The sequence below is a fragment of the Pollachius pollachius genome, assembly GCF_949987615.1.
Source record: "Pollachius pollachius genome assembly, chromosome: 3".
In the NCBI taxonomy this organism is placed as follows: domain Eukaryota; kingdom Metazoa; phylum Chordata; class Actinopteri; order Gadiformes; family Gadidae; genus Pollachius; species Pollachius pollachius.
Window position 1 is genome coordinate 51,427,916 of NC_136936.1, and position 12,500 is coordinate 51,440,415.

Genomic DNA, 12,500 nt, shown 5'->3' on the forward strand with positions numbered 1-12,500 from the left:
CACTGGAGAATTTGGATTCTGTTTGGATCAACATTCAAGTTCAAAAGGCAAATGTGATAGGTTTAGAGCTCATTAGGCATTTTGGATCATTTTCTACGTAGAAAAATAAACAGAATTAACCAAAATCCAAGCCACATCAAACGTTTAAAACGTCTCTTACATAACAAACACAGCTCTCCATGTGATCAGGATGACTTGATAGAGACATAGAATCAAAGCTTTCGTTGAGCATGACATGAGATCACACAACACAAATACCTTTGGCACATTTGAGCTCCGATCCTGCGACAGTAGAGCTCAGATAGAGTATAAAAATAAGTTCCAGAGAATTGCAAGTGTTGCACAGGATGTTGTGAGTGCATGCAAGTACAAAGCTGTTGGTTTATTTCGATTTAAAAATGGGATTGTTCCTATCACACAACCACAGTCAGACGCACGCACTCACACATGCAGAAATGCACACACCACACACACACACACAAACACACACACACACACACACACACACACACAAATATTTGTAGTTCAGTGCTTTGCATAGGAATGAAGAACTTCTTATATGGAGGCTGTATATTGCTTCACTGTCTATGACTCAAGTTCCACACATTTTCATCAATCATATAAATAAAAAAATGTACTCACACACAAAGTAAGGCTGTCATTACCAGAACAGAATATGGTGAAGTTAGTTAGAATGGGGGAGAAATAAGGAATGCAGCATATTTACAACATAGCCAAAGTGAAGGCCTGGTGGGTAGTGACCTGGAGGACCAGTGGTAGCTTAGTAAGTGTTAGCATACAATACGATACTAGGTGTGATAATAATCCTCTGGCTATCAATACGCTCATGAGCTGGTGCAGACAGCACCCAACGCCCCCTAACCCCTTGTTCAGGTGGGGTCAGGTGGGGTCAGGTGGGGTCAGGTGGGGTCGGGGGGTTGGGCTACTCAGTGCAGAGGTCAACAGGGGGCCGTCCTGTCAGCGTTCCGCACAGGGAGCGGAGACCAGCAAGTTTTTATGTGTTTGGTCACTTGCTGTGTGTGTGTGTGTGTGTGTGTGTGTGTGTGTGTGTGTGTGTGTGTGTGTCTGTGTGTGTAATCCGTCTGTCCGACTGACGTCTCTGTCCTTCTGCACGCTCATCGAGGCGGGGGTGTTCGGGGGGGGGGGGGGGGGGGGGGGGGGGGGGGGGGATTAGCACCATCCTTTGTTTTGGAAAAAAACTAAAAGAAGACTCAAACAGGAAGTCCATCTCCCTGGGCGGGGGCGGGCCGGGCTGTGATTGGACGGTGAGGCTTCCCCCTCATGTCCTCTTCATGCACACCTGACAGCGGCTGATGTAGGTTCGGAGGTTCCCAGCCTTCAGCGTCGCTGGGACGGGTTTCCTGGAGCAGAGAGAACACAGACATCTTAACACCTACCACCTACCTCCTACCTCCTACCACCTACCTCCTACCTCCTACCACCTACCACCTACCTCCTACCACCTAACACCTACCTCCTACCACCTACCGACTACCTCCTACCACCTACCTCCTACCTCCTACCACCTACCTCCTACCACCTACCTCCTACCTCCTACCTCCTACCACCTACCTCCTACCACCTACCTCTTACCTCCTACCACCTACCACCTACCTCCTACCACCTACCTCCTACCACCTACCTCCTACCTCCTACCACCTACCACCTACCTCCTACCACCTACCTCCTACCACCTACCTCCTACCTCCTACCACCTAACTCTTGAATGAAGAGGATACCATCTCCTAAGGGCCGGTTATGGTTTGGTTATGGTTATGGTTCCTAGCTCTAGCTCCAGCCTTAAGGGCCGGTTATGGTTTGGTTATGGTTATGGTTCCTAGCTCTAGCTCCAGCCTTAAAGGCCGGTTATGGTTTGGTTATGGTTATGGTTCCTAGCTCTAGCTCCAGCTTTAAGGGCCGGTTATGGTTTGGTTATGGTTATGGTTCCTAGCTCTAGCTCCAGCCTTAAGGGCCGGTTATGGTTTGGTTATGGTTATGGTTCCTAGCTCTAGCTCCAGCCTTAAGGGCCGGTTATGGTTTGGTTATGGTTATGGTTCCTAGCTCTAGCTCCAGCCTTAAGGGCCGGTTATGGTTTGGTTATGGTTATGGTTCCTAGCTCTAGCTCCAGCCTTAAGGGCCGGTTATGGTTTGGTTATGGTTATGGTTCCTAGCTCTAGCTCCAGCCTTAAGGGCCGGTTATGGTTTGGCTATGGTTATGGTTCCTAGCTCTAGCTCCAGCATTAAGGGCCGGTTATGGTTCCACGTTCACCACGCAGACGCTCCGACGCAGTCCTGAACCTTAATGGTTCTGCGTCGGGTTTTAGGGAGCGGACCAATCACAGCCCTTGCTGCTGCGTCGCCTCGATGGAAGGTTAACATTTTCGGGAGGCGCACGTCCGCAAGGGCGTAAGGGGCCCGTAACCCCCCTTGGGTTGTTGACCGTGGGACCATAACCGGCCCTTTAGTTGTGTTACCTTTACCGTGTAACGTAAGTTATATTCATATTATCAGTTGGAACTACTTGTGATGTCTGTGTGTGTGTGTGTGTGTGTCTGTGTCTGTGTCTTTGTGTGTGTGTGTCTGTGTCTGTGTCTGTGTGTGTGTGTGTGTGTGCCCTCGTGTGTGTGTGTGTGTGTGTTCTCGTGTGTGTGTGTGTGTCCTCGTGTGTGTGTGTGTGTGTGTGTTTGTCCTCATGTTTGTGAGTGTGTGTGTGTGTGTGTGTGTGTGTGTGTGTGTGTCTGTGTCTGTGTGTGTGTGTGTGTGTGTGTTTTTGTGTGTGTGTGTGTGTGTGTCCTCGTGTGTGTGTGTGTGTGTTTGTCCTCATGTGTGTGAGTGTGTGTGTGTGTGTGTGTGTCTGTGTGTGTGTCTGTGTGTGTGTCCTCGTGTGTGTGTGTGTGTGTGTCTGTATGTGTCTGTGTGTGTGTCCTCATGTGTGTGAGTGTGTGTCTGTGTTTGTGTGTGTGTGTGTGTGTGTGTGTGTGTGTGTGTGTGTGTGTTTGTCCTCGTGTGTGTGTGTGTGTGTGTGTGTGTGTGCGTGAGTGTGTGGGTGTGTGTGTGTGTCCTCGTGTGTGTGTGTGTGTGTGTGTGTGTCTGTGTGTGTGTCCTTGTGTGTGTGTGTGTATGTGTCTGTGTGTGTCCTCGTGTGTGAGTGTGTGTCTGTGTTTGTGTGTGTGTGTGTGTGTGTGTGTGCGTGCGCCTCACGTGAACATGTCCTGGTCCTCGATGGTGGCCAGCCAGAAGCTGTAGGAGTTGGAGTAGTAGTTGCAGGTCCCGCGGCCGTGGCACTCGATGAACGGAGCGCTGCGGAACTCCTCCAGGCAGGAGCCGGGCGACGCCAGGGCCTGGCCCGAGCCCTCGGAGCCCGCACTGGTGTGCTGCACACACACACACACACAAGGACACACACACACACACACACATGAGGACACACACACACACACACACACAAGGACACACACACACACACACACACATGAGGACACACACACACACACACACAAGGACACACACACACACACATGAGGACACACACACACACACACACAAGGACACACACACACACACATGAGGATACACACACACACAAGGACACACACACACACATGAGGACACACACACACACACGAGGACACACACACACACACACATGAGGACACACACACACACACATACACATGAGGACACACCAAACACACACACATGAGGACACACCAAACACACACACACATGAGGACACACATGAGGACACACACACACACACACATGAGGACACACACACATACACACATGAGGACACACATGAGGACACACACACACACACATGAGGACACACACACATACACACATGAGGACATACACAGACACATGAAGACTCACACACACACACACACACACACACACACACACACACCACAGAGATCCTTGTCAGAATCGTTCGGCTCACCTGACCACAGAGAGACCATCTGATCATTTATCCACAGGCAGCATCAAACCGCAGAGTCGGCCGCTCAGCGCGGGGAAACAACAACGCTCGCTCCTCTTCCCGACGCTAGCCGCCATGCTACATGCTACGTGCTACGCGCTACGTGCTACGTGCTGCTCACCATGACGAAGGAGTAGCCGATCCAGAGGGAGTCCCACCCTTGGGGGCAGGCCGGGATCATGATGGTCTGGCTGTGGACCGCAATCACCATGGCTGGGGCCTCGCACACAGCACACCTGGGGGCCCGGTGAAGCATGCCATGGTCATGTTATCAGTCGGAACTATAGCTTTAACGTTAGCATGTTATATATACTCACACACAGACAGACACACACACATGCACAGACACACACACACGCACAGACAGACCCACACACACGCACAGACATACACACATACAGGGCCGTAGCACCAAATTCTGGGCCCTGTATACAATAGGTACTGATGGGCCCCTGCAGAATTGTTGATGGGGGGGGGGGGGGGGGGTTGATGGTAGAAAATTCTGAAGACTTTTTTTTTTTTTTTATTCCCATGGGCCCACCTCTGCCTTGGGCCCACAACTGTGTACCTTATACCCGCAGTCTGACGGCCCTGCACACATACACACACATACACACACACACACACACACACACACACACACACACACACACACACACGCACACACACTCTTAGGGGGTCCTGGATGTGCGACCCACCTGCTGATGAAGGGTCTGATGCTCTGGCCGGAGATCGGTGCCATGTTCATGGGCATGGCCTCGGGCGAGGTCAGCCAGTAGGAGTAGTCGTTGCGGGAGGCGAAGTTACAGACGTTGTTGATGTTGCAGAACAGGAAAGGCATGGGACTGAACTTCCTCAGACAGCTCCCTGCGGTACCTGTAGCGACCACAGGGGGGCGGTGGTGAGCTGCAATGTTCCCTCATGCCCCCGTGTCTGTCTGCTGCCTGTCTCTCTTTGTACCTAGGTCCCGTCTCTCTGCTGCCTGTCTCTCTCTGTACCTAGGACATGTCTCTCTCTCTGCCTGTCTCTCTGTACCTAGGTCCTGTCTCTCTCTGCCTGTCTCTCTGTACCTAGGTCCTGTCTCTCTATCTGCCTGTCTCTCTCTACCTAGGTCCTGTCTGCTGCCTGTCTCTCTCTGTACCTAGGTCCTGTCTCTCTCTCTGCCTGTCTCTCTGTACCTAGGTCCTGTCTGCTGCCTGTCACTCTCTGTACCTATGTCCTGTCTCTCTCTGTACCTAGGTCCTGTCTCTCTCTCTGCCTGTCTCTCTGTACCTAGGTCCTGTCTCTCTCTGCCTGTCTCTCTCTGTACCTAGGTCCTGTCGCTCTCTCTGCCTGTCTATCTCTGTACCTAGGTTCTGTCTCTCTCTGCCTGTCTCTCTCTGTACCTAGGTCCTTTCTCTCTCTGCCTGTCTCTCTGTACCTAGGTCCTGTCGCTCTCTCTGCCTGTCTCTCTCTGTACCTAGGTTCTGTCTCTCTCTGCCTGTCTCTCTGTACCTAGGTACTGTCTCTCTCTGCCTGTCTCTCTGTACCTAGGTCCTGTCTCTCTCTGCCTGTCTCTCTGTACCTAGGTCCTGTCTCTCTCTGCCTGTGTCTATCTGTACCTAGGTCCTGTCTCTCTCTGCCTGTCTCTCTGTACCTAGGTCCTGTCTCTCTCTGCCTGTCTCTCTGTACCTAGGTCCTGCCTCTCTCTGCCTGTCTCTCTGTAACTAGGTCCTGTCTCTCTCTGCCTGTCTCTCTCTGTACCTAGGTCCTGTCTCTCTCTGCCTGTCTCTCTTTACCTAGGTCCTGCCTCTCTCTGCCTGTCTCTCTGTAACTAGGTCCTGTCTCTCTCTGCCTGTCTCTCTCTGTACCTAGGTCCTGTCTCTCTCTGCCTGTCTCTCTGTACCTAGGTCCTGTCGCTCTCTCTGCCTGTCTCTCTGTACCTAGGTCCTGTCTCTCTCTGCCTGTCTCTCTGTACCTAGGTCCTGTCTCTCTATCTGCCTGTCTCTCTCTACCTAGGTCCTGTCTGCTGCCTGTCTCTCTCTGTACCTAGGTCCCGTCTCTCTGCTGCCTGTCTCTCTGTACCTAGGTCCTGTCTCTCTCTCTGCCTGTCTCTCTGTACCTAGGTCCTGTCTCCCTCTGCCTGTTTCTCTGTACCTAGGTCCTGTCTCTCTATCTGCCTGTCTCTCTCTACCTAGGTCCTGTCTGCTGCCTGTCTCTCTCTGTACCTAGGTCCTGTCTCTCTCTCTGCCTGTCTCTCTGTACCTAGGTCCTGTCTGCTGCCTGTCACTCTCTGTACCTAGGTCCTGTCTCTCTCTGTACCTAGGTCCTGTCTCTCTCTCTGCCTGTCTCTCTGTACCTAGGTCCTGTCTCTCTCTCTGCCTGTCTCTCTGTACCTAGGTCCTATCTCTTTCTCTGCCTGTCTCTCTGTACCTAGGTCCTGTCTCTCTCTGCCTGTCTCTCTCTGTACCTAGGTCCTGTCGCTCTCTCTGCCTGTCTATCTCTGTAACTAGGTTCTGTCTCTCTCTGCCTGTCTCTCTCTGTACCTAGGTCCTTTCTCTCTCTGCCTGTCTATCTCTGTACCTAGGTCCTGTCGCTCTCTGCCTGTCTCTCTCTGTACCTAGGTCCTGTCTCTCTCTGCCTGTCTCTCTGTACCTAGGTACTGTCTCTCTCTGCCTGTCTCTCTGTACCTAGGTCCTGTCTCTCTCTGCCTGTCTCTCTGTACCTAGGTCCTGTCTCTCTCTGCCTGTGTCTATCTGTACCTAGGTCCTGTCTCTCTCTGCCTGTCTCTCTGTACCTAGGTCCTGTCTCTCTCTGCCTGTCTCTCTGTACCTAGGTCCTGCCTTTCTCTGCCTGTCTCTCTGTAACTAGGTCCTGTCTCTCTCTGCCTGTCTCTCTCTGTACCTAGGTCCTGTCTCTCTCTGCCTGTCTCTCTGTACCTAGGTCCTGTCTCTCTCTCTACCTGTCTCTCTGTACCTAGGTCCTGTCTCTCTCTGCCTGTCTCTCTCTGTACCTAGGTCCTGTCGCTCTCTCTGCCTGTCTATCTCTGTACCTAGGTCCTGTCTCTCTCTGCCTGTCTCTCTGTACCTAGGTCCTGCCTCTCTCTGCCTGTCTCTCTGTAACTAGGTCCTGTCTCTCTCTGCCTGTCTCTCTCTGTACCTAGGTCCTGTCTCTCTCTGCCTGTCTCTCTGTACCTAGGTCCTGTCGCTCTCTCTGCCTGTCTCTCTCCGTACCTAGGTTCTGTCTCTCTCTGCCTGTCTCTCTCTGTACCTAGGTCCTGTCTCTCTCTGCCTGTCTCTCTGTACCTAGGTCCGGTCTCTCTCTGCCTGTATCTCTGTACCTAGGTCCTGTCTCTCTCTGTACCTAGGTCCTGTCTCTCTCTGCCTGTCTCTTTGTACCTAGGTCCTGGCCGTGGGACCTCTCGTTGCCCTGGACGTAGAGCAGAGAGTATCCGTCGTAGATGGGCCGGGTGCCGTCGGGGCACTGGGGGACCTCCACGCTCTGGCTGTGGCGGGTCACCAGGAACCCGTGCTCCATGGAGGCCGACCCGGGCGGCCCCAGCAGACCGGGGGTCCCATCGGGTCCCGGGGGGCCCGGGTATCCCCTGGGACCTGAAGGTAAATAAAGATATTAAATTTCACAATATGCATTGAAAATGTGTCTCAGACCCTCAGACCCTCAGACCCTCAGACCCTCTCCCCTCAGACCCTCAGACCCTCAGACCCTCAGACCCTCAGACCCTCTCCCCTCAGACCCTCAGACCCTCAGACCCTCTCCCCTCAGACCCTCAGACCCTCAGACCCTCAGACCCTCAGACCCTCAGACCTCCAGACCCTCAGACCCTCAGACCCTCAGACCCTCAGACCCTCAGACCCTCTCCCCTCAGACCCTCAGACCCTCAGACCCTCAGACCCTCAGACCCTCTCCCCTCAGACCCTCAGACCCTCAGACCCTCAGACCCTCAGACCCTCAGACCCTCAGACCCTCAGACCCTCTCCCCTCAGACCCTCAGACCCTCTCCCCTCAGACCCTCAGACCCTCAGACCGGATGAGCTTCACGCTTCAGTCTGGTCTGAGCGTTAGGGGAGGGGCGTGTCTGAGCGTTAGGGGAGGGGCGTGTCTGAGCGTTAGGGGAGGGGCGTGTCTGAGCGTTAGGGGAGGGGCGTGTCTGAGCGTTAGGGGAGGGGCGTGTCTGAGCGTTAGGGGAGGGGCGTGTCTGAGCGTTAGGGGAGGGGCGTGTCTGAGCGTTAGGGGAGGGGCGTGTCTGAGCGTTAGGGGAGGGGCGTGTCTGAGCGTTAGGGGAGGGGCGTGTCTGAGCGTTAGGGGAGGGGCGTGTCTGAGCGTTAGGGGAGGGGTGTGTCTGAGCGTTAGGGGCGTGGTCAGTCCACCTGATGCTGCCGCCCATTGGATGATCTTCAGCCGTACTTCCAAAGTAAACACCCTTTTACACCACTTCTTGCGTTCAAAGTAAACTCATTCTAAAGCATCTTAAACATAATTATATGACTTAATCCATCATAGAAATCTTTGAAACGGCCATCTGCTGCTTCATCATCCTCATCGTCTTCACTGGCTGGGGTTCCCTAATGGCCGCCTGAGCTGAGTTCCGACTGCACCGGAGCTGGCCAGACTGTGGTGGACTGTTTAGCTCGCTCGGGGCGCTATGTGGTGGAAGGGCTTCCCCTGAGGGTCACTCACCTGTGGGCCCCATCAGCCCCGGCTCCCCCTTGGCCCCTGACTGGCCGTTGTAGCCGTGCTGGCCTTCGTCTCCTTTGGGCCCCGTGTGGCCGGTCACACCTGACCCGGAGAGAGGCGGAGAGGTCAGAGGTCATCGACACAGCCAGCGGAGCGTCACATGGTTCTGTCTGTTGAGGCCTTACCCTGCTGCCCCTTCTGCCCGTGGTAGCCGCTGGGCCCCTGGGGGCCTGGAGGGCCCTGGGCCCCCGGGAACCCGGAGTCCCCCTTGATTAAGGTGTGGGGACCTGGCGGGCCAGGGGGGCCGACCGTACCTGAAACACAAGGGGGTGTTAGCATCAGGCTGTGGTGCTAGCTCTACACAGAGAGGAGTCTGCGCCCACGTTCCGTACCCTTCTCTCCCTGGAAGCCATGGTCTCCGAACTCTCCTTTGAACCCGAGTGTCCCGACCTCACCCTTCATACCTGGGAAGGGGGAACACACGTTAGGCCTGAGTGCAGCCACACACACATGGCCCCAGGACACTGGGCAGCCAATGGGGATCCAGCAGGTAACAACTCACCTGGGAACCCAGGTGGGCCCTGGAATCCCTTCTCCCCCCGCAGTCCGTCCACACCTGGAAGGCCCACTTGTCCCTATAAGACACACGCAAACACACACACACACATGCACACACACACACACACACGCACACACATGCACACACACACACACACACACACACACACACACACACACACATTCCAATTAAAGCTGCACAAGGGGAACCAACTGGGCAGTGCCTCAACAGTCAGGAGGAGGGTCTCTAGGACCTACCGGGATTCCGGTGTTCCCGCGCTCCCCTTTGGTCCCTTCCTCCCCCTGCAGTCCGATGAAGCCTTGGTCTCCCTTGTCTCCCTTGGGTGCCTCCCTGCCTGGCAGGCCCTCAGGTCCGGGGGCCCCGTCGGCTCCTGGGGAGAGGGGGGAACAGGGTGAGCAGACCGGTTTCAGACCCTAACTCCACACTACTGTGCTCATGGTTTCTGGTCTCTCAGTGGGATGTGCACCTGATTGTCCGGGGATTCCCGGCTCTCCGCGTTCTCCTTTGGGGCCCTCCAGCGACGCTCCGGGGGGGCCCCTGAGCCCGGGCTCTCCGGGGTTCCCGTGGGGGCCGTGGAGGCCCTTGTCGCCCTTGGTCCCGGGAACGCCTGGGTGGCCTGGTGTGCCGGGGAACCCGGGACTGCCTTTATCACCTGCAGGGAGAGGGACGGCACTCTGTAGAGACAGACCTCCTCCTCTAGCCTACAGTAGGGCTCACACGCTGTAGAGACAGACCTCCTCCTCTAGCCTACAGTAGGGCTCACACGCTGTAGAGACAGACCTCCTCCTCTAGCCTACAGTAGGGCTCACACGCTGTAGAGACAGACCTCCTCCTCTAGCCTACAGTAGGGCTCACACGCTGTAGAGACAGACCTCCTCCTCTAGCCTACAGTAGGGCTCACACGCTGTAGAGACAGACCTCCTCCTCTAGCCTACAGTAGGGCGCTGTAGAGATGGACCTCCTCCTCTAGCCTACAGTAGGGCGCTGTAGAGACGGACCTCCTCTTCTAGCCTACAGTAGGGCTCACACGCTGTAGAGACGGACCTCCTCCTCTAGCCTACAGTAGGGCGCTGTAGAGACAGACCTCCTCCTCTAGCCTACAGTAGGGCTCACACGCTGTAGAGACGGACCTACAGTATGGCTGAGGACCAAGCCATCAGCCCACTACCACCAGGAGCCTTAGGAGGTGATATATCATCATATAGACACAAAGACATCACAGTAATGAGGGGGAATATCATCACCAATGGTTGTGTCATAAACTAAAACCTTGGGAAACTCTTTGGGGGTAAAATAAGTATATTTGAACAAATCAAATATTTGGAACAATATATACAGTGGGGCAAAAAAGTATTTAGCCAGCCACCAATTGTGCAAGTTCTCCCACTTAAAAAGACGAGAGAGGCCTGTAATTTTCATCATAGGTAAACCTCAGCTATGAGAGACAAAATGAAAAAAAAAATCCAGAAAATCACATTGTCTGATTTTTTAAGAATTTATTTGCAAATTATGGTGGAAAATAAGTATTTGGTCACCTACAAACCAGCAAGATTTCTGGCTGTCACAAACCTGTAACTTCTTCTTTAAGAGGCTCCTCTGTCCTCCACTCGTTACCTGTATTAATGGCACCTGTTTGAACTCCTTATCAGAATAAAAGACACCTGTCCACAACCTCAAACAGTCACACTCCAAACTCCACTATGACCAAGACCAAAGAGCTGTCAAAGGACACCAGAAACACAATTGTAGACCTGCACTAGGCTGGGAAGTCTGAATCTGCAATAGGTAAGCAGCTTGGTGTGAAGAAATCAACTGTGGGAGCAATTATTAGGAAATGGAATACATACAAGACCACTGATAATCTCGCTCGATCTGGAACTCCATGCAAGATCTCACCCTGTGGGGTCAAAATGATCACAAGAACGGTGAACAAAAATCCCAGAACCACACGGGGGGATCTAGTGAATGACCTCCAGAGAGCTGGGACCAAAGTAACAAAGGCTACCATCACTAACACACTACGCCGCCAGGGACTCAAATCCTGCAGTGCCAGACGTGTCCCCCTGCTAAAGCCAGTGCATGTCCGGGCCCGTTTGAAGTTTGCTAGAGAGCATTTGGATGATCCAGAACAGGATTGGGAGAATGTCATATGGTCAGATGAAACCCAAATAGAACTTTTTGGTAAAAACTCAACTCGTCGTGTTTGGAGGAGAAAGAATGCTGAGTTGCATCCAAAGAACACCATACCTACAGTGAAGCATGGGGGTGGAAACATCATGCTTTGGGGCTGTTTTTCTGCCAAGGGACCAGGACGTCTGATCCGTGTGACAGAAAGAATGAATGGGGCCATGTATCGTGAGATTTTGAGTGAAAACCTCCTTCCATCAGCAAGGGCACTGAAGATGAAACGTGGCTGGGTCTTTCAGCATGACAATGACCCCAAACACACCGCCCGGGCAACGAAGGAGTGCCTTCGTAAGAAGCATTTCAAGGTCCTGGAGTGGCCTAGCCAGTCTCCAGATCTCAACCCCATAGAAAATCTTTGGAGGGAGTTGAAAGTCCGTGTTGCCCAGCGAAGGCCCAAAAACATCACTGCTCTAGAGGAGATCTGCATGGAGGAATGGGCCAAAATACCAGCAGCAGTGTGTGAAAACCTTGTAAAGACTTACAGAAAACGTTTGACCTCTGTCATTGCCAACAAAGGGCATGTAACAAAGTATTGAGATGACCTTTTGTTATTGACCAAATACTTATTTTCCACCATAATTTGCAAATAAATTCTTTAAAAATCAGACAATGTGATTTTCTAGATTTTTTTTTTTTCATTTTGGCTCATAGCTGAGGTATACCTATGATGAAAATTACAGGCCTCTCTCATCTTTTTAAGTGGGAGAACTTGCACAATTGGTGGCTGACTAAATACTTTTTTGCCCCACTGTATTATAAAACCCCAAAGATCTTTGGTCAATCATTTGGTAGCCCCTTTGTCTGCCAGAGGCCCCGGGGCCCAGGTGGGGGTCACTGCTATGGAGCAATGTGGGGGGGGTAGGCTAGCAGAAAGCTAACGACGAGGTCAAGAGAGGGGACAGGGGGGTCCGACCCAGCGGGGGACAGTGCACTCACCCTTGCCGCCGGTCCCTCCCGGCGTTCCCGGGAATCCTCTTCCAGGAGTACCTGGGAACAGAAGGAGACAATGTTCCTCAAACTACAACACACACTTGAGGATTAATACATAGGTTAGGG

The 12,500-nt window shown here is 53.1% G+C and overlaps 1 protein-coding gene across 1 annotated transcript in view; it reads right to left on the reverse strand.

Moving 5' to 3' along the window:
- The window catches only part of col4a1 (collagen, type IV, alpha 1), a 45,446-nt gene that overhangs the window by 189 nt on the left and 32,757 nt on the right, over nucleotides 1–12,500 (reverse strand). Inside the window, exons 41-52 of the mRNA XM_079732132.1 lie at nucleotides 12,381–12,431; nucleotides 9,724–9,909; nucleotides 9,494–9,627; nucleotides 9,240–9,312; nucleotides 9,070–9,141; nucleotides 8,863–8,991; nucleotides 8,681–8,779; nucleotides 7,381–7,593; nucleotides 4,702–4,879; nucleotides 4,125–4,239; nucleotides 3,223–3,395; nucleotides 1–1,382 (exon numbers count right to left, since the gene is read on the reverse strand). The exon at nucleotides 1–1,382 is cut by the window's left edge and continues 189 nt beyond it. Of these exons, the coding sequence (XP_079588258.1) occupies nucleotides 1,301–1,382; nucleotides 3,223–3,395; nucleotides 4,125–4,239; nucleotides 4,702–4,879; nucleotides 7,381–7,593; nucleotides 8,681–8,779; nucleotides 8,863–8,991; nucleotides 9,070–9,141; nucleotides 9,240–9,312; nucleotides 9,494–9,627; nucleotides 9,724–9,909; nucleotides 12,381–12,431 (1,505 nt within the window). The 3' untranslated portion in view covers nucleotides 1–1,300. The remainder of the gene's footprint in view (nucleotides 1,383–3,222; nucleotides 3,396–4,124; nucleotides 4,240–4,701; nucleotides 4,880–7,380; nucleotides 7,594–8,680; nucleotides 8,780–8,862; nucleotides 8,992–9,069; nucleotides 9,142–9,239; nucleotides 9,313–9,493; nucleotides 9,628–9,723; nucleotides 9,910–12,380; nucleotides 12,432–12,500) is intronic.